Here is a 21,813-nt window from a genome sequence, read left to right as displayed (position 1 = left end):
CAGGGTCGGCAGAATTGCGTAGAAACAAGTACAAAAATCTAATCCTAAACACCAAAACTTAAAATATGGACTATATTCTAAAATAAATATTTTCACATTACATGCACTTAGTGGTTCACAAACATTTTCATTACGTGACCCCCGACAGGTATAATCTCAGGACCCACCAATTTTTTTATAGAAGTATGTAGAAAAAAAAAACAAAAAATGTTCTCATTTAGAAGAAAGTATATTTTTATTGTCATTGTAAGAATGAAATGTGCGTTTAATTGCAATCACAAAATACCTGATATCAGAACCATTGCATTAAAAGGACAAAACAGTTTTTGTGTAAGTCAAATGCACTTCACATATGACTGTTTACTCAAAAGACGAATGAAACGTTTAAGTCCGCCTTAATTCATCACAGACATAATCTCTATGATTTTGCAAATTCACCTGGACATCAGTAATGTAGTAATTAAAATGTTATGTTTGTTCAGATTATTTACAAAAATTACCGTAGTCTCTACCGGCAGCAAACCTTAAATTTTGGTAAATCTATCCGTATTTTGGTTTCAATTAATAAGAATTTAATATGAGCCTTAATTTAATTCTTTCTCAGCTTTACAAATTCTCTTCTAGTAATATTTTACACAAAATATTAACACGTATTGTTTTCAAGAGCTTTTGGTTTTAGCAAAAAAAAATCATGTTTTGTTACAAAAAAGATAAAATAACAGAAATGTTAGAATATGTTAGATTAAAATATCCAGAAACCTGTAGCACATTGTTATATACTTGTGTTCACGTGTAGGCTACTACATTAACCCAAATATATTTGAAAATGGTTGCATTATAAGAATTTAGTTTATATGCTTAACCGTCTTCATAGGGTCGCTGGTGTCATGTTCAGGTTATACTCAGTGTCTGCTTTTGCTGGTATAAAAACATAGATGTTTGACTTCACTGCAGCAGACTTATTATATCAAAGTATCTTAAGAGCACATTTTTATTTTATTAAAAAATGTTTTCATCAGAGACAAAGTTTTACAGCCTCAATGTGCAGAGAAATACCACCAGCTGATAACATGTATGTGTTCATTTACTAAATTATCCCTAACAACCAACTAATCATTTGAAAACTCAATGACATTGAAAATATTTGATCTATAATGTTGATTATAATGTGTATTTTATCAAAAGTGATTAGTCTATGCACTGTTATAAGCTACATTTGTTATCAATATTAAACATTAAACACAATGTATGAATGTTTTGATTTAACACACAGATATTATGTTTTTAAGGTAATTTGTAAAAAATAATGTCAACTCAATAATACTTAAAGTCATGCAATGTAAAGCATCTGTGATTATATGTTGAGATGCATTTTGTGAATGTTTTAAATCTTCTAGATATCATCTGATGTCCAGGCAGTCCAGACCTACAATCACAAAGATGATTTATGTTTATGTTACTTTATCAAATTTACTGTTAGTCATCCAATTAAAAATAAAAATATTAATCATGAAACTCAATTTTAGACCTAATGACAGATGTTTGGAATCTCATACAGTACCTTTATCTTCTTTCATGAGCAATTCACACGACTGCATTCATGAATCTTAATATAAACATAAACGTGTGAATGACATTTTACTCTCGTGTTAAATATGAAAATGAAACATTTAAAACAGAGTCACACTGATTATTATCATTAACCCTTACTGGTTTATATTTAACAACAAACTCCAGATTCATCTCTGGTAATCTGAGTACATCAGATTACATACAATCTTTACCATGAGTACCATAAACACAGCAGGTTAAGTTTAACTCAGTCTCAGTAACTTTCCTAAACCACACCAGAGACATTATAAAAGAGATGGTAACCTCCAGTAGATAAATGAATAAGAGAAGAGAAATTCTGCTTTACAGTTAAACATTAATGGGTGATAGAAAACGTCTCGGTTACGTATGTAACCCACGTTCCCTGAAGGAAGGGAACGGAGACGTCACGTCGTGACCGACGAATTGGGAACTCGCTTAGAGAGACCAATCTGCTTCGATATACTACTAAAACACCAATGAACTTGGCATTGAGGTATTTGCATAACGCTGGCACCGCCCCGTCAGGTGCGTATATAAGCCGCATCTGCAGAATACAAAATTAGCTTCTTTTCGCTGAGAAAGCCGGGAGAATGTGACCGGCCGTGACAGCAGGGAGAGCCCTGTGGCGACGGGACGTGCTGTCTCCGTTCCCTTTCTTCAGGGAACATGGGTTACATACGTAACCGAGACGTTCCCTTTCAGTTGCTCACTCGACCCATCTCGGGGCCACTTAAACTCCCGATTGCCATGGGAAGCGGCTGAGCAGGCAGGGCGAGCTCCTGAAGACCGGTTCCTCTGCCCTGCCGAGAGATGGGGTCCGAGGAGGGGAACGGAGGTGGCCGCCGCAGGACCCCGACGGCGAGAGGCAGACTGAGGAGCCGGCGTTGGTGGACCAGGGCAGCTCTCTTCTGCCGGGGCACGACCTAGGAGATCGCCTCAGGAAGTTGTTCTTGTCTGCGTCCGTCGTGTCAGCCAGACACAGCCAAAGGTGGGGTTCTTGGACCACTGTGGTGGACATCGAATGACCGAGGGTCGCGGCCTCCCTTGTGCAGATCTCTAAAGCCTTCACTTGGACCTTCAACGGAGCCATGGCAGCGAGGGAGGTGAGGGGTGAAGGCCCGAGCAGCTCCGAAGTACCAATCATAAAGACAGGCTGGTTCGGGAGGAGGGAAGGTTAACCCCTCCAACCCTACCGGTTCCGCCGCACGAGCGGGCACGGCCGCCATCTCCGGTCTCTCTAAACGAGTTCCCAATTCGTCGGTCACGACGTGACGTCGTAGTGACCAACTGAAAGGGAACTTAAAATGATGTTTAAAAAAGTTTTATATGAAGTACAGCGTGTCACATCACAGGACTTTCATACGCTGCATTATAAATCAAAGATCAACAACACATAACATCATAATGTGTAACTCACTGTGTTTTTTGGGTCTGTAGAAGAGCATATAAGCACTTGAAGACCTGTAAAGACATTCATTTAATCATCTTCATAACAATAATATCACAGTGCATGAAAGATAGCAGATACTGTACCTGTACACGAAGTTCTCGTCTCTTTGTGAAAGATAACTCTAAAGAAAAATCATCCAGAAACATGAGCAGATTATGATGTAATATTGTCAACAAAGATGTTAAATTCTTGTCAAATACAGTTTAATATTAATATAAATATTTGTAAATACCTCACACACGTGGGTTTCATCAAAGCGATACCATTGTTGATTTTCACATTTGATGTCTACATTAAAGTGTCCACTCCAATATGAGCCGTAGTGGTTTATGATGGCATAGAGCTCAAACTCATGAGATGAAACCTGAAATTAAAGACAGACTTTATGATAGTTGATTATTCTCTGTTTTATGAAATAAACTGGAAAACACACAAATACACACAAACCATGTTTTATTACCTTTAAATGAGGACGAATTATCACTTCCAGTTCATTTTTCTCCACTCTTCCTCCTTTGAATCTCCTCAAACGTACAATCTGTATTTTTTGCGAGTGGATCTCATGTTTCTGATGAGATAATAACTCAGTTTTAGGACACATAATGAAGACTAAATCATATTCAGTAAATTGTGGTACTCCGCTGTATCTGAGATAAAAACATTACACAGAGGTCTCGTACACACTGCTTATAAATTTGGTTGACACTTCATCTTTTAATGCTTAATCCACACACAGTTCAGTCATTAGTAGTGAGTGCGTAGTGCATACAGAACTAAACTGAACAACTAGTTGTTGATGAAAGTATTTAAACGTGTGTGCATCATGGACATGACACGTGTCTCTCTCATGCCTAGATGTGGGAAAATCTTGTGATTGCACGGTGCAGTAAATGACAGATGCACGAGCATTTGCTACTAGTGTTGTCAGGTCTTGCACAGAAAAAACAGTGCAACCATGCAACACGTCAGAACGTTACTATGGTTACATACAGTATGTGTCAATCATCACATTTTCAGGAGTAAGTCTTGATACGTAAAGACAAGGATGAGAACATTTAGGGATTTACTCTTGCATTTAAATGTGGTTGTCATTCCCTAAAGTTTGCATTGTGAAAGACGCCACATTTTGACATAAACCTCTCTGCAGATATCTAAGGCTTATTTTTCATAATTTAACATTTCAGAACTTCACACCATCAGAACAGGTGTAAATATTTACTACATGATTGAAAAGTTACTTGCCGTTCTCAGAGGTTTATTACAGACAGGACAGAACTGCTTCATGATTCCTTTTCTTATCTGTAGAGCATCTTCCTACATAACAAACACATCAAATAGTATCAAATATAACATCTACGAAATCAAGTTTCATACATAAATGATTATGTATTTATTAAAGCTCCTATTACTCATCGGATTTACTGATTTACAGTTGTAAAGGATTAAATTTAGTCTCAACACAGTTAGACTGAATGAGTATTTAATTATTTGAATAGATCAATTCAGAACTGCATACCACATCTTGAAATTCTTCAACAGAGACTGAGATGAATCCAGTTATTAAATTAGTTCTGCATGATTGACATCTTGTATCATAGTTCTCAGCAAACATAAAAATCTAAAGTCAGAAAGCAGATTTATTAATAATCTATGAATATTGATGCTTTAATCACAAAGTCATATAACCACAACTAAAAAGATGTTTTTTTTCTTTGTATATTACTGTTACTCACAATAGCTGTTCATTTGTATAAAACTGTTTTACATGCAAACAAATAATAACAATGAAATAATAGTCAGTGTTATATCTGAAATAATAGCGTACAATAGAATACAAGAGGTTTCTACAATTAAAGTCAAAACTAAATTTGAAAATTTGAAAAACTACCAATCAAATTGATTTTAGACACAGACAGTAAGTTATAAAATAAGACTGAAAACTAACAGAAAGAAACTTGAGTCACCTCAGATGAGCGAGTCTGCACAAGTGTATTCCACAAGAATTCTGCTGCGTATTCACGTTCATGACCAAATCTACTTACAAGATCGTCTTCAAATACACAAAAATTAAACATGTAAGGTCATGTATATTATTTATATCTATGGATTCAAAACTTTTTTAAAGTTAAATTTATTTACCTAATGATCTTCCGTCAAGTTTAAAGATTTCGTCAGCTGTGTCTTGAGTTGATTGTGTTGAGACCGGCCCCTGCTCGATGTCCAACTTTTCAAACAACACCTTTAACTCTTTATTGAGCTTATCCTCAAAAGACCTGTTATCTGTTTTTAGTCTAAATAACATGATATAATTACTGTAATAAACTCTGATGAATCACAACAGAATGAAATGAATGAAGTTATTTGTTTACCTCATAACATGATCTCTGTATTCTTTAGTCATGTAGAGAGTTTGCAGAAGTGCATTCAAACAGTTGCCCCATCCATCACTTATCAAAGCACAATATCCTTAAATCAGAAACACATTGTTATTAACATCAAACCATCCATCAAAACCATCCATCAAACCGCACAGAGAATATTTAGACAGGACACTCCACTACAAACAATTATACAAAGGAAAAAGACAGCATTTGCCCACACACTATCATTTTTCTTCTTTAATTTTTACTTCTTCCAAGAACAGAAAGCTGTGGATGTTACCATAATGTTTGATTCCTGATCCAAATCAGTGCTGCCCTGACGGCCTAGTAGAGTAATAATTTGAATAAGAAATCATTTGTATTGCGTATTGTGTCGAACGTGGCCATCCGTGTGTAGCCACAGGGAGTATACTTGAAAAGCTGCATGGACGCGTGCGCGCGCGAGCCGGACGCGGAAAAAAGGTATACTCCGACCTTAAAGCACTGAAGGACCTGCACGAAGGAGGTTACGACCAGGTGGTTTTTTGAAGAACTCCGTGCGGTCGTGCTATGTCCACCTTGGTGGTCCAGGAGCGCCACCTCTGGCTGTGTCTGGCGGACATGAGGGATGCCGATAAAACCCGGCTCCTGAATGCTCCGGTTTCCCAGGCCGGCCTGTTCGGCGAGGCCGTCGAGAACTTTGCCTAACAGTTCTCTGCAACCCAGAAGCAGACTGAGGCCCTCTCTAAGATCATGCCACATCGGAAGAAACCTACACCTGCCCCGTCGACGTCGACACCTCAGCCTGCTCCTCGCCGAGGGCGTCCTGCAGCGATGGCCGCCTCTGTTCTTCCCCGGGGCTCTTCTAAGAAGCAAGGAACCAGTCATCAGCAGCCCGCCCCGCCCGCTAAGCCTGGTGGAAAGAAGAAGTCCAAGCGGCCCTGAGACGGGCGACCTGGAAGTGGAGAGTATCGCTCTTCAGGAGATGGTGAAAGCACCATTCCCTCTACCGGTGGAGGATCGGTTGAGGAATCTTTCATTTTGTTTCCGTTCCGCAGACTTTTCAGTCGGCACCCACAAAACCACAAAAAGAGCGAATTCCTCTTTCTCCTCCAGGTCTCCAGAGGCATGTAGGAGTTTCGGACGGGTTCAAAACCCTATGATCTCCTCTTCCTCCTTCGCCAGGGGATGTGTTGAGCGTCCCGGGACATCTACAAACGAGCCCATGCTTAACCATCCATCAGCGGAGCCGGGTGAGTGTTACATCACATGACGTGGCCATTGCGCACGGTCGGACAAGCAGCCCGTGTCCACTTGCCTTGAAGAGCTTCCCAAGCCGTCGCATTGGCTTTTACGCACGATCTGTCTCGGCTATACAATTCAATTTGCCCTTGCATCCTCCCAAATACTCAGGCGTTCGCTTTACCACGGTGAAGGCTGCCGATGCGCACGTACTGCGTGCAGAGATCGCTGTCCTGCTATCGAAGGACGTGATCGAGCCGGATCCTTCAGCCGAGATGAAGTCGGGGTTTTACAGCCCTTACTTCATTGTCCCCGGACACAGCATAGTGCTCTTTCAGAAAATGCATAGCTAAACAGATATGTTTTGAGTCTGGATTTGAATGTGACTACTGTTGGAGCACATCTGGTCTCCTCTGGAAGCTGGTTCCAGCTGCGACAGGCATAATAGTGAAAAGCTGACTCTCCTTGCTTTAAGTGAACCCTTGGTATTTCTAGCTGATGTGATCCTAATGATCTGAGTGATCTGTTGGGTTTATATTCAATCAGCATATCTGCAATGTATTGAGGTCCTAGTCCACTGAGTGATTTATATACCCTTAATAATACTTTAAAATTAATCCTAGATGTAACTGGTAGCTAGTGTAGAGACCTGAGGACTGGTGTGATATGTTCATATTTTCTGGTTCTGCTCAGAATCCTGGCAGCAGCATTCTGAATGAGCTGGAGCTGTCTAATAGTCTTTTTGGGAAGGCCTGTGAGGAGGTCATTACAATAATCCACCCTGCTGGTAATGAAAGCATGCACAAGTTTCTCTATGTCTTGTCTGAAAACAAAGCAATTCTTGCGATATTTTTGAGTGACAATATGCTGATTTAGTTATTGCTTTGACATGACTACTCAAACTAAGGTCAGACTCCAGAATCACACCAAGTTTCCTGACTTGATTTTTAGTTGTTTGACCCCTAGGGTCAAGGTTTGCATTCACCTTGAGAACTTCATCTTTGTTTCCAAACGCAATGACTTTAGTTTTATCTTTGTTTAACTGAAGAAAGTTTTGGCACATCCAACTGTTAACTTCATCAATGCATTTGCACAGGGAGTCAATGGGGGCTGTAGTCGTTAGGGGATTGAGCTAAGTAGATCTGAGTGTCGTCTGCATAACTGTGATAGGCAATTTGGTTCTATCTCATTATTTGGCTTAGTGGGAGCATATACAGGTTGAACAGAAGTGGTGCAAGAATTGAGCCTTACGGGACTCCGCATGTCATGGATGTCTACTCAGATTTATGGCCACCTATACTCACATAATAACCTCTCCCTTCTAAGTATGACCTAAATCATTTTAGGACCATCCCAGAAAGCCTGACCCAGTTTTCCAGCCTGTCAAGAAGTATGTTGTGATCGACAGTGTCAAAAGCAGCACTGAGGTTGAAGAGCACCAGCACTGATAGTTTGCCTTTGTCTGTATTGACGCGAATATCATTTATTATCTTTATGAGCCCTGTCTTTGTACTGTGGTGTGGTCGGAAACCAGATCGAGGGGAGGGCATATCAGCACAAGTCTTACCGTTCGGCTTTCCCTCTCTCCCCGTGTTTTCACAAAAGTTGCGGAGGGCGCACTCCAGCCCCTGAGAGAGAGCGGTGTCCGCATTTTGTATCTAGATGATTGGCTCATAATAGCTCAGTCTCGTCAGAGGCTGTGCACACACATAGATTGTGTACTCAAACACCTCGCCCGTCTCTGTCTTCAGGTCAACTGGGAGAAGAGCAAACTTTTCCTTACGCAGAGGATCTCTTTTCTTGGGATGGAACTGGATTCGGTCGATCTAACAGCACGTCTCACAGAAGCCCGTGTCCAGTCAATTCTGGGTTGCCTCGAAACATTCAAAGGCAGGGTTACGGTCCCATTGAAACAATTTCAGAGGCTTCTGGGGCATATGGCACCAGCTGCGTCTATGAGACTGCTCGGGCTGCTCTATATGAGATCGCTTCAGCGTTGGCTTCATGACCGAGTCCCAAGGAGAGTGTAGCTGACCGGCTTTCACGTATTATAATTACACCGAGATGCTGTCTCTGTCACGACACTGAAGGGTTGTAAGGACAGGACGCAAACGCAAGGTTCAAAATAAATAACATTTAATCATAAAAACACGAGGGCAGACATGGTGAAGGCAGGAACACAGGAACATTAACACAGGAACAGACAGGGTATCAATGACAATGATCCAGCAGTGAGCAAACAGAAGACAGAGGTATATATACACACACAGACTAAATGACAAACAGGTGTGATGAGGCAGGTAATTAATCAATGAATGTCCAGGTGATAACAATCGGAACAGAGACAAGACATGACACGGATTAACCGTGACAGTCTCACTTTCACCCCCCGTGGTCAGACCCAGTGGTCAGAACCAGAGTTCGCTTCCCAGTTCACTAGTTCACTATCGTGGGTTAAGGAACAAGTAGTGACTGGCCATTGGCAGTAAGCCTTAGCATCCGCCCCCTACGTGGAAGGCGGAGGGCTTTTGGCGGCACTGGAATGGTTCAGCTCCTGTGGCGCTTTGGTAGGGTTTCACAATTCGTCAATCACGACGTGACGTCGTAGTGACCAATTGAAAGGGAACGTCTTGGTTACGTATGTAACCCTCGTCCCCTGAAGGAAGGGAACGGAGACGTCACGTCACGTCCCGTCACCACAGTTCTGTTCCATTGCTAAATTAGGCTGTGCACTTTGCTCAGCTTTCTCAGTGCAAACAACTGATTTGATTTCAGCACCTGCCTCTTGTTAAATACCTGAGCGGTGGGGCGGCACCGGCAGAGGCAAATATCTGCCTGCCAAGTTCATTGCCGTGTTTGTAGTTTCTCGAAGTAGATTGGTCCTGCGAGGCGTGTTCTCAATTCGTCGGTCACAACGTGACGTCTCCGTTCCCTTATTTTAATAAATACCCCTAATAGGCCGAGTTTTGTGTTATCCCTCTTTTATGTCATGGCAGTGTCTGTAACAGCTCTGCTTATTAGGGCCTTACAAAAAGCTTAAATCCAGCAATTAGAGTCACATCTGTGACATTTAAAAACATGTACAGCTGCTTTAAAGAGTACTTTGACTCACTTTACTATATAATAAACCAGACTCACCCATAAAGGGTTGGTTCCTCCCCTGAAAAAAAAAACATTTAACATTCATTAACAACTAAAATAAATATCTGCTGACATGTACTGATATTAAATGTGTGATCATACCTCAATTTTAACTGTGATCACATCAGATTCAGTGGTGTAGTTGAGTTTCCCCACCGCTGTACATTTTATCTCATATTCAGTGCCTGGTCTCAGATCAGTCAGAGTTACAGTATTTTGGTCCTTCAGCACAGGTTGAGATGTCCAGATCTTCTCTTGCTTTATTTTGTAGAGTAACTTGAGTTCCTCTGTAGCCGGACATGTTGAGGGCTTCACATTTATAACCACACTGTCACCTTTAACCTCTGCTGTGATTGGACGAGCCGGACTTGATGGAGGAGTGAAGCAAACAGCTTTAACACATTCACCTTCATACAGGAGAATGCAGGAACCTGGATGATCCTCCATTTGTTTTGATGACACAATAAACTTGGCTGGTTTACGATCTTTTGAACGAATCAAGCTCTTAAACATCTCCAAGTTGCTCCTCATAGTCTTGTGGATGGCAGGGGTGAGCCATGACGTTTCCTTCTGGAAGTCAGTGTCATTTTTATTTCTCATTGTTGAAGATCTTAGATAGGTCAATTGTTTAGGAAGGAGCACATCTGACCAGTCCAATGATGTGAATGTGTAGCTGACCAGATTTCCAACATCTAGATCCATCAAGATTGCCTCTAGGTTGTCTTCTACCTTTGCACCAAATTCAATTAGTTGTCTGAGCAACGTTTTAATGATCGCTGACTCTTTCTCTCTCATCTTCAACCATTCTGCAAGCTCACTTTCTCTGAATGGAGATTCATGATGATCATTCAGTAGATCTGTCAGTGATGAGTCTTCAATCTTATCTCCACGGATCTGAGGCAACAGATAGCCGAGTTTCTTCATGAGACTCAACTTGTATTTGTTACAGTTCTGCTTCATCTGCAATATTTTATCATGAAATGAAGTTAAAGCTGAAGCAGGAGAGTCTTTCAGAAGATCACTGCATTTCATCTCAGTTGTATTTAAACTCTCTAATGCTGATTCTATGTCATTGATTAAATCAATGCTGATTTCCTTCAGAAGTTTTGAAGCTCTCGAGTTAAGTTTGCTCAGAGGATACAGCCACACTCTCTGTGGAACCACAAGATCTCTGTTTTCTCCCAGCAGTTTGGGAAGTTCAGCGTAAACCTTCAAAGCATCTTCAAATGAAGTCGGATTAGACGGCAACTGAAAATCACCATAGAAAGTGACACTGAATTTTTGCACCGCATTCTTCTGAACCTCATTCATGTTTAGATTCGCATTTACGTCTACTGTAATGATTCTGAGTTTTTCAAACACTGCCTTCACTTCAACTTCCACTGTAGTTTTGTCCTCATCTGAAGAAACTTCTCTGTCGAACACAAAGCAGGCGTCAGCTCCGTACAGCACTGCCGTCACCACGTGTGTCGCTGTATCGTGATCAAACACCTCATGGTGAGCTATATTTTCAGATGCTAAATGGTTCATGCTCAATTCTTCAAACCTGGTAGTTGAATGATAATGTAGAGTCAGTCTCTGCTGAATGAAAGACTTCTTGGTGTCATTGAGATATTTGGCGGCACCGGTTACGTTGATCAATCCACCCAACAGACTCAATTTCATAGAGGCTTCAATGTTCAATAAGTTAGATTTTTCTTCAATAGAGTCGGAAGCTGTAACTTTGAAATCTGTATTATTTTGGGGACGAGATCGAATACTCTGCTTGAGCTTTTCTTCATCCCACAACGTGATTCCTGTAGAGAGATTTTTTTAGCCAAAAAAGAAAAAAACACACCAAAATTGTACTTATAAAACTAAATAAAATTGATGCCCTGGTTGCCCTGCATTTCCCAGGTAGCATAGCTACATCTGTAAGAAGTCTGTGTTAAAACATCTGATAGAAAAGGTCTTATATTAGTGCTTCCTGGAACACATTCTCTAAATCATTTGTTACCTTGATCTGTGTAAAATAAAGATAATTGTAATGTGGTACCTGGCACGAGAGCATCTTTCCTGCAGTCGTAGAGCATCCCCAGCTGAAAGGGTCTCCCTAAAGTGGCAACTTCTATCACATTCACTCCTACTGACTCCATACTGAACACTGACAATATAAGAGCACATCAGTGAGGATAAAATCATTCATCATGAACATCTTACATTGCCTAATAAAAGTCAAAGTCTTACATTCGTAAAGACATAATCCTGGGCATGATACAAATAGTAGGAACAACAACATAAACATGACCATGAAACAACAAACAAGACAAAAGACAACATGGCAACATAAGGGATTTAAAGTGAACCTATTCCATTGCTAAAAATCGTTATTTTGTGAATTTGGTGAACGTGTTTGCATGGTTTATGGTTAAAAAAACACATTATTTTCCACATACCCTATAGCCTATGTTTGTAGCTCCAGATATACTGCTTTCCTCAAACGCATTGATTTAATATAAAACTCATCGACCTAAAAAAACGCTGTGTCCCTGATTGGCCAGCTAATCTGTACGTTGTGATTGGCCTGAATACCTCTGATTTTAGCAGGAAATGTGACGCTCCTTACAATGTTTGAAAGATTCGCTCACAATGCAATGCTAACAGCAGTTAACTTACAGACTGAGAGACAAAGCGGGGGGAATGATGATAATGTCGGTCTTGTCCACGTCAACAGGCCCAGAAAGTAAACCGTTGCCTATCTGTGTGTTTGTTGTAGTCAGTGCTTTAAGTGGGCTGGTACGCACCAGTACTCAGTACTGTCACTTCCAAAAATAGCTCTTGAGAGTACCACCACCTCTCTGTGTGCCCAGAATGTGCTTTTAGTGTACAGGAACATTCATTTGCATATCTATTTAAATTTTAAGTTAATCCTTTGGCTGCGCTGCCGTATTCAGAGCGCCCTTCACAATGTACGCTTCCTAATTCGTCCCACCGAGAGCAGAGACTACATTACCCATACAACCTTGAGTTTTACAAGTTAAAAGTGCATGCTTCGTTTTTGCTGCTGTCAGTCATGGTCAACGTGGTCTGGAGAGGTGTGTGTTTGTGTGTGAAACGCGCAACCATAGCTGCTCGGTTAAAATGAAAATACAATGAACACTTAATATGCCTTAACACTTATTAAGACTCTGAGTAGTAAAAGAACAAGGTCAGAATCAGAGGACCCGCTGGCTGACATCTGCAGGTCAGACGCAAGCTTTATCCAATACCCTTTTGTAGGTTTGTAACAATCTCTGCTATCGCAGCTGTCAGTTTGGTTCTGTTCAACGCAACTTTGGATTTCCTCAGACAATGTGCAGAGTAAAAACATTATTGAAATTGTAATATACATTTAGTTTAATTGCTAAACTACAAGTGAACAAAATTTCAATGAATTTGAACGATGTGCACAGTAGTTTTACCACCTGCAAAATGGAAAACAATGGGACGAAATAAAGTGATGACTTTCAAGTTTCAAATGGCCAGTATTTTGTTATTCTTAAACCCATAGACATGGTCTTGGTGTCATTTTAAAGTTAATTTTCAAGCTCTTTCTATTTGAACAACTAGTTTTAGCATGTTGAAAATGCACATTTTATTTATGTTCAATAGCTTTTTCTACGGTAACTCTTTCTAGGGGGATTTTTTCAAAATCCTTTTACACATTTCATTTATGTTCCGTAGCTATTTCTAGCTCAAGCAAATCCACAAACTTATAAAAGGATTTATTATTTTTACAAGGTCGTCTGTTGACTGCTGAATATAAAACCCCTTCAATATAGGAGGAGTGGAGTCATCAAAAAAAAAAAAAACGGCACCTCTTTTGGGCCACTTAAAGCACTGGTTGTAGTCCAAAAAAAGAGATTTACATTGGAGACGATGACTTTAGTGTCATTGTTTACTTTGGGATTTGTACCTTTTGCATATCGTTTACATGTACTAATACACAAACACAAAAGGAAATGTAAACCCATGAATCGGACCATATGTGCTCTTTAAATATACAGACTAATCAAGGGTAACAAGGGACACCTGAAGACTACAATGACCAATGCTGCGTCCGAAACAGCCTACTACTTACTATATAGTACGCGAAAAGCAGTAGGCGAGGCGAGTAGTATGTCCGAATACATAGTATTCGAAAAACAGTGTGCGAAAAGTACCCAGATGACCTACTACTTCCGGTTAGATTTTGCAGTGTGCATACGATGGACGCTTCACTATCCCATGATGCCCCGGGAGAGGAGTTATCCAACGAAGAAGACGAGGCATGCTGTTGTTTTCGCGCTGAAATGACATGACGTGATGACGACGTATGTCACGTGATGTAGCAACATGGCGGATGTAGTATGTCCGAATCTCATTCATACTACCAGGATTCATACTATACAGTACCTACTGTTTTAACGCTAAGTAAGTAGGTACTTCATCTAATTCAGTACCTACTATACAGTATGCGGTTTCGGATGCAGCCCAAGACACAAGAAGGACTACAACATGAAAATGACATGACAAATTTTAAAATACGAGTTTCCAAAGTAAAAACCACGAACTCCAAAACACAAGACAGATCCATGACACTTGCATACAGTAGTTAGTTACATCTCTGTTATTCCATAGCAACTCCCAGGGTGCTTTGGAAAAAAGGAAGTGGCTTGACCCACGTTTAACAAGATTTTTAAGACGCAACGGCCTCTTAATCTTTTTTGTGTTCGGATTATGTTATATTTTGACAGTAGACGTGGCCTGCATACATGAGGAGGGCGGGCTGGGAAGTTTGAGACCCTGTATGTACCTGCATAGAACAGTGTCCTCACTAAATATGGAAAAGATTATTTACGTTCCATAAGTTATTAAGACATAATTAGGCTACAATTCATTAAACAAGATTATCATTAACAAGTTTATATAATGCATGGCAGATGAAGATCATCGGGTCAAATATCAAATGAGTCATAGCACAAAATATTTGGTGACAATGCTGTAGTGATATTGTGTAATTAATGGTAGGCTATATATATATATATATATATATATATATATATATATATATATATATATATATATATATATATATATATATATATATATATATATATATATATATATATATATATATATACAGATAGAGAGAGAGAGAGAGAGAGAGAGAGAGAGAGAGAGAGAGAGAGAGAGCATTGTTTTTATCTCCCATATTCAAATTTTCAAAAAACATATTCTCTTATCTGAACATAAAACTCCTCTGAAAGTGTGCCCCTCCTAAACTGTTGTGGCACCAGCCGCCACTGAATATTGTGTTGTTTGTGAAACTGAAAATTTTGTTCAAGTTTGAAGAAGTTGTTCAGCCTGTTTCTCACTTTATTAAAAAGTGTGCCCCCCATAAAAACGAAATGTTCTGTCCACGGTCCTGTGCACAGTATATTTAGTGTTGCTCAATTAAACAGTAAGCAGTGGATTTTGTCCATTACAATGAAATTGTCAAGTCATAGTTTACATAAGAAAGAAATAAAGGAAATTAGTCTATACATTTATTCACATTTTACATTAATTTAAAAATATTTTAATTAACATTACAATTTATAAATAAATAAATATATATATTGTTTCAATCTATTAAATTACATCAAAACTTGTTTCTATAAAGATTTATATAAATGTGTCTATGTGCTGATTATTTTATAAAGGTTAATTCACTCACCTTCATCAAAACCCTTCTGTCCCAGAGGAGCTGAACTACATTACTGTAATCACCCTGTCATTGGGTTGTACTATAACTGTTTCTCAAACGAAGGCTGCGCCCTCCTGAGGTCACATATGCAGGCTGCACACGTCATCAAGCCTGGTTTATTTCAGTTAAATAAACTGCACCAGGGTCGGCTGCACCACGGTCGGCAGAACTGCGTAGAAACAAGTCCAATGATCTAATCCCAAACACCAAAACTTAAAATATGGACTATATTCTAAAATAAATATATTTTATAGTCACAACTGCATAACATGCACTTAGTGGTTCAAAAATATTTTCATTACGTAACCCCGACCGGTATAATCTCAGGACCCACCAAAATATTTTTTATAGAAGTATGTAGAAAAAACATTTAGAAATACAAAAAAAATTTAATTTAGAAGAAAGTATATTTTTTATTGTCATTGTAAGAATTAAATCTGGGTGATTCTCGCGAAATTAGACTTATGACGTTTCATGAAACATTTTTTTCAACATTTATGGGAAAAAATTTTCATTACCGTAACGTGTCCATGACTGGATTTGGGTTCTTTAACATGGAATATTTATAATGAAAAAATCTAAAAAAGAAAAAGCTTCAATGCATGTTATACTATAAACATTTACAGTAAAAAAATGTGGTATTTGGTGATCATTGGTAAATGTAGAGATAATAATAAGGAATATAAATGTGTCCAAGAAAAATTTTCTCATCCTCCGCAACAATTTTTAATCATTGTTTAAGTCCTCAAGGAACTAACATTAAATAAAATGGTTGGAAGGGACATAATTGACTGTGACACTCAAGATGCTACCACGTAAGCAGTTCTTATTTTTTCTTTCCAGATAAAAGTTTTGAGAAGAAATTTTGTTTGTCATAGTACCTAGACAACTTTTTAGTTCTCATTACCGAAACATGAGTTTGTAAATGCATATATTTAATGTAATATCATGTTGCAGTAATGAGAATTTTTGATAATGATAATCTAAAAAATTTAAATAATTCTATCCACACTACTCCTACGCCCCATGACGCTTTGCGCGAATTGTGGGTGTGACTTCCGGCGCGTACTGTCACTGGACCAGAGCCGGTGATTTCCATGATGATTACGGTCATAATTTCATCAGTGTGAGGATGAAATTAAGAAGTGTCCTGATACATCAAGATATATTCAATCGTTTCATGTTGTTCCTCGGGGGTGACGGATCTTCAATGTGCAAATAAAAGCACAGAGACATGTCGTATCTCTACAGTGGGACAGTCAGTCGAGTGTTTAATACATGGAATATACAGAGACTTCTTGTTTTTAAACGTTTCAGGTGATGGTTTAAAATTTCACAACTGTCCCTGGTGTGAGGTTTTTTTAAACGGCAATTTTTAATCGACTTATCGAGTTTTTATGGCTACACATCAAGCTTCACGCGATCCGACAGCAGCAGTAACTTATGCTTCTCATTCAATACAATGTAAGTTATTTAAACAAACCATAATAAACATATTAAACTCCTATTACATGTTTTCAGTTTTCGTTTTATGAAAATATTATACAGTAAATAAGACATGAGCTTATGAAATTATTTGCTTAAAAAATTCATTTAAAACACAACAAAAGTAACGGTATGCGTAAACACATCCCATCACAAACTATTATAAACATTAACTAATAAGCAGTTAATGTCGTAGACTATATATTATGTACTGTAATCTCATTTTTGTAATAATATATAGTAGCAGAATAAATAAATCAGCATATTTTTATCAGCATAATATGTTGTTTTTGAATAATTATTGTATTTATTGTTCACTGTCAATTTCTATGAAAGGTTTTACTGGATGGATGTGTGGATACAGTTAATAGATGCACGTGCGCCACATAAACATTCAGTTCTTGTGCGTGTATTATAGTAAAAACAACCGTTTTGTAAAGATTTCCTGCGTTTGTATCATCTATTATGTTAACCCCTAACTGCACAAATTATGCCGATCTTCCTGGATTTCATAATAAGCATTAAAATGCCAGTCAAAACGGCAGACTCGTATCCCTCGCAATAGGACTACTATTAGCTGTAGTGGCTCACCGGAAGTTTTACCCATCTGAGCTCAAGATGGCGTCGCCCGCATTTACCTCAGGAATAGTGTGGATAGGAAATATTTTTAAATCCTCTAAAAATAATTGTTATAGTAAGTTCAGACCTTAATCTTATATTTGCAAAAAATTGGCTTCAAGGGCTTTTAAAAAAAGTCTGGATTTTATGAGAATCATCTATGTGTGTTTAATTGCAATCCCAGCATTGGGTCACTTTTAACCCAGCGGTGTGTTCTGTCCAATATTTAACCATTATGCGTAAAAAATAACCCAGCCATTTTTAGAGTGCACTCTATCCTACGATGGTTGTTTATACCCTCTTTACATTTTCATAAATATGCCTTCATGTTATCGTTTGGGGTTCAACCCATGTTTAACCCTATATTGTGAAGATTTAGGGTTGGAGCTAATATTTGCAGGACATTGGCACCCCAGGACCCACGCTGCCTACCCCTGTTGTAGGCTGTGTAATTTGAGTAATAACAAAGCATTCACATAATTTGTCTAGTAAATATTCTTATCCCGCAGTAGTTAGCGTGTCGGGAACAAAGCATTTACATAACTCGTCTGGGTAAAATACTCATGCCGCAATAGCTAGCCTATCTGGAACCAAGCATATTATAAACTCCAATACTGTGTCCCTGTCTCCTTTCCGAGGACAATGGGACTGACAAACCTATAGTTCCAGCTGCCGTGGAGGTCATCACGTCAGACCAATATAATGTTTTAATCCCCATAAAATTTTATAAAATCGTACCTATTATATAATATATCATCTATAGAGTCAGCTATGTCTGGTTCTCTCCCAAGGGTTTTTTTCCCTGGACTTTTCCCTCAGGGTTTTTCTCCTAGGGTTTTTTTCACCGCTGTATTCTGCTGTTTATGTTTTATGATTGTTCTGTGTTTTCTCCTGCATCTATTTAAGCTACTTTGAAACAATTAAACAATTGTGAAAAGCGCTGTATAAATAAAACTGAATTGAATTAAATTAATAAAATATAACTGAAATGTTTAAGGCCCAATATTTGAGATTTTTGCGAAACCTGTAGCACAGTGTTATATACTTGTTCACGTACTTGGGTATGTAGCCTAAATTAACTCAAATATATTAAAAAATGGTTGCATCCTTTGAATTTAGTTTATAAAAATGCTTCACCCATCTTCATAGTGTCACTTGTCAATGGTGTCATGTTCAGTTTATACTCAGTGTCGGCTTTTGCTGGTATAAAAACATAGATGCTTGATTTTATTGCACAAAAAACTGATCGGCTTATGATCAAGAGCAAATTTTTATTTTAATTTAAATTTTGTTCATCAGAGACAAAGTTTTACAGTCTCAATGTGCAGAAAAATACCACCAGCTGATAGCATGTATGTGTTCATTTACTAAAGTATCCCTAACAACCAACTAATCATTTGAAAACTCAGATATTTGATCTATAATGTTGATTATAATGTGTATTTTATGAAAAGTGATTAGTCTATGCACTGCTATAAGCTACATTATCAATATTAAACATTAAACACATAAATGTTTTGTTTTAACACACAGATATTATGTTTTTAAGGTAATTTGTAAAATAATGTCAACTAAATAATATGTAAAGGCATGCAATGTAAAGCATTTGCGATTATATGTTGAGATGCATTTTGTGAATCTGTAAAAGGTTTAAAAAAGTCAAAGAAACTCTTCTAGATTTCATCTGATGTCCATGCAGTCCAGACCTACAATCACAAAGATGATTTGTGTTCATGTTACTTTATCAAATTTAAAATGTGCTGTTAGTCATTCAATTAAAAATAAAAATATTAATCATGAAACTCAATTTCAGACCTAATGACAGATGTTAGAAAACAATAGATTCTCATACAGTACCTTCATCTTCTTTTATGAACGATTCACACGACTGCATTCATGAATCTTTAATATAAACATAAAAGTGTGAGTGACACTTTACTCTCATGTTAAAGATGAAATGATAAACATTTAAAACAGAGTCACACTGATTATTATTTTAACTCTTACTGGTTTATATTCAACAACAAACTCCAGATTCCTCTTTGAAAGTCTCAGTAACTTTACTAAAACACTTAATCAGAGAGACGTAACCTCCAGTAGATAAATTAATAATAGATATCAAACTCTACTCTGTATTTCTGCTTTACAGTTTGTCGCTTTAGATGAAGAACAGCGTGTCACATCACAGGACTTTTATACGCTGCATTATAAATCAAAGATCAACAACACATAACATCAGTATATAATGTGTTACTCACTGTGTTTTTTGGGTCTGTAGAAGAGCATATAAGCACTTGAAGACCTGTAAAGACATTCATTTAATCATCTTCATAACAATAATATCACAGTTAATGAAAGATAGCAGATACTGTACCTGTACACGAAGTTCTCGTCTCTTTGTGAAAGATTGTTCAAATTACTCTAAAGAAAAATCACCCAGAAACAAGATCAGATTATGATTTAATATTGTCAGGAAAAAATGTTACTGTATTTTCTGGACTATAAGTCGCTCTGGACTATAAGTCGCCTCAATCAAAAAAGTGTCATGAAGAGGAAAAACATATATAACTTGCACTGGACTACAAGTTTCATTTATTTAGAAAATTATTTCACCCAAGAACAGAAGCCCAAGATCAGACATTTCTGGAAAGGCAAGTTATTCAACCAAACAATAGCACAGAACAGCAGACTAAATAGGTGTCCGTACATGTTAATGTAACATTAACAGTTACTCAGCTAACACAATAGCATACAGAACATACCTGGGAGGCTGAATAGGCAAAATTAACATAAAAAGCCAACAAGAATCAAGTTCACCGAGCTCCCGAACTCATTCCACATCACTGAATCCATTGAATTACATAAATACAAGAGCAGCATATAGCGGACTCTCGTGGCCGTAGACATAATGTTTGTCTCTTGGTTCATGTTCGTCATTATGAATTAATTTCATATCAATCGCACCTGACAATAAGTTACAGGACAAGCCAAACTATGAAAAAAGTGTGACTTATACCCTGGAAAATACGGTAACACATTAATATAAATATATGTAAATACCTCACACACGTGGGTTCCATCAAAGCGATTCCATTGTTGATTTTCACATTTGATGTCTACATTAAAGTGTCCATTATCATATAAGCCGTAGTGGTTTATTATGGCATAGAGCTCAAACTCATGAGAGGAAACCTGAAATTAAAGACAAACTTTATGATAGCTGATTATTCTATATTTCATAAAAAAAACTGGAAAACACACAAACAATATTTTATTACCTTTAAATGAGGATGAATGATCACTTCCAGTTCACTTTTCTCTATTCTTTTTCCTTTGAATCTCCTCAAATGTAAAATCTGTATTTTTTGTGACTGGATCTTTTGTTTCTGAAGAGATAATAACTCCGAATGAAGCTTAAATTATATTCAGTAAATTGTGGTGCTCTGCTGTAACTGAGATTAAAACATTACACACTGCATATAAATTCAGTTGTCACTTCACCTTTTAATGTTTAATCCTGTTCTGTACACACAAACTTAAGTCATTAATGGGAGTGACTGACAACCACATTTTACTACTTAATTAACTCTCACAAAATGCATTGACTGTGTAGGTCATACAGAACTAAACTGAATAACTAGTTATTGATGAACGTTTGCGCATCATGGACACGACACATGTCTCTCTTCTAAAAAAATAAATGCATAGAAGGGGATAAAATCTTGTGAAGAAAGCATTTGCTTACTAGTGTTGTCAGGAAAAAACAGCAAACAAGAAAAATCTCATGATAAACTGAAATAAATACCAAACACTCAAACATGAAAAACCTGATCGCTTCATGAGCAAAGATATAAATGTTTAAGTGCCACAGCGATTTGTTAGCCCAAAAAATTAAGTGGAGCTGGTAACACTGCAAGACAGCGCTGAGAGAAGCAGTCTCACAAATGACCGAAACTTCAATGTCAATGCCAAGACAGAGTTTATCGCAAAACATTAACGCTTTAATATTATTTTTGGTCAGTAAATGATAACCACGAGACGTCAGAATGTTACTATGGTTACATACAGTATGTGTCAATCATCGCATTTTTAGGAGTGAGTCTCGATCCGTACAGACATGGAACGATCATTTAGGGATTTACTCTCACATTGAAATGTGGTTGTCATTCCCTAAAGTT

The 21,813-nt window shown here is 38.0% G+C and overlaps 2 protein-coding genes across 5 annotated transcripts in view; both read right to left on the bottom strand.

Annotated features, from left to right (window-relative positions):
• Positions 1–249: 249 nt before the first annotated feature.
• LOC129433427 (verrucotoxin subunit beta-like) overlaps positions 250–21,813 on the bottom strand; it is a 60,736-nt gene continuing 39,172 nt past the window's right edge. The window contains exons 11-15 of one of the 4 annotated variants that reach the window (XM_073864688.1): positions 20,696–20,827; positions 20,010–20,056; positions 19,894–19,937; positions 19,493–19,537; positions 250–1,426 (exon numbers count right to left, since the gene is read on the bottom strand). In XM_073864688.1, the coding sequence (XP_073720789.1) occupies positions 19,530–19,537; positions 19,894–19,937; positions 20,010–20,056; positions 20,696–20,827 (231 nt within the window). In that variant the 3' untranslated portion in view covers positions 250–1,426; positions 19,493–19,529. Of the gene's footprint in view, positions 1,427–18,904; positions 19,342–19,492; positions 19,538–19,893; positions 19,938–20,009; positions 20,057–20,695; positions 20,828–21,813 lie in introns of those variants that run through there. The other 3 variants (XM_073864687.1, XM_073864689.1, XM_073864686.1) reach the window with 3 other exon arrangements.
• LOC129433425 (verrucotoxin subunit beta) lies at positions 1,642–15,590 on the bottom strand. Its single transcript, XM_073864690.1, has 14 exons — positions 15,503–15,590; positions 11,822–11,929; positions 9,889–11,582; positions 9,784–9,805; positions 5,413–5,509; positions 5,183–5,334; positions 5,008–5,093; positions 4,560–4,661; positions 4,286–4,357; positions 3,504–3,611; positions 3,276–3,407; positions 3,127–3,164; positions 3,011–3,054; positions 1,642–1,837 (listed from the first exon to the last, which is right to left on the bottom strand). The coding sequence occupies exons 2-14, from the start codon at positions 11,919–11,921 to the stop codon at positions 1,815–1,817; spliced, it is 2,670 nt and encodes an 889-aa protein (XP_073720791.1). The 5' UTR covers positions 11,922–11,929; positions 15,503–15,590; the 3' UTR covers positions 1,642–1,814.

The sequence above is a fragment of the Misgurnus anguillicaudatus genome, unplaced genomic scaffold (assembly GCF_027580225.2).
Source record: "Misgurnus anguillicaudatus unplaced genomic scaffold, ASM2758022v2 HiC_scaffold_27, whole genome shotgun sequence".
In the NCBI taxonomy this organism is placed as follows: Eukaryota; Metazoa; Chordata; class Actinopteri; order Cypriniformes; family Cobitidae; genus Misgurnus; species Misgurnus anguillicaudatus.
Note: the sequence above shows the minus strand (reverse complement) of the source record. Positions and strands in the feature narration are given on the sequence as shown.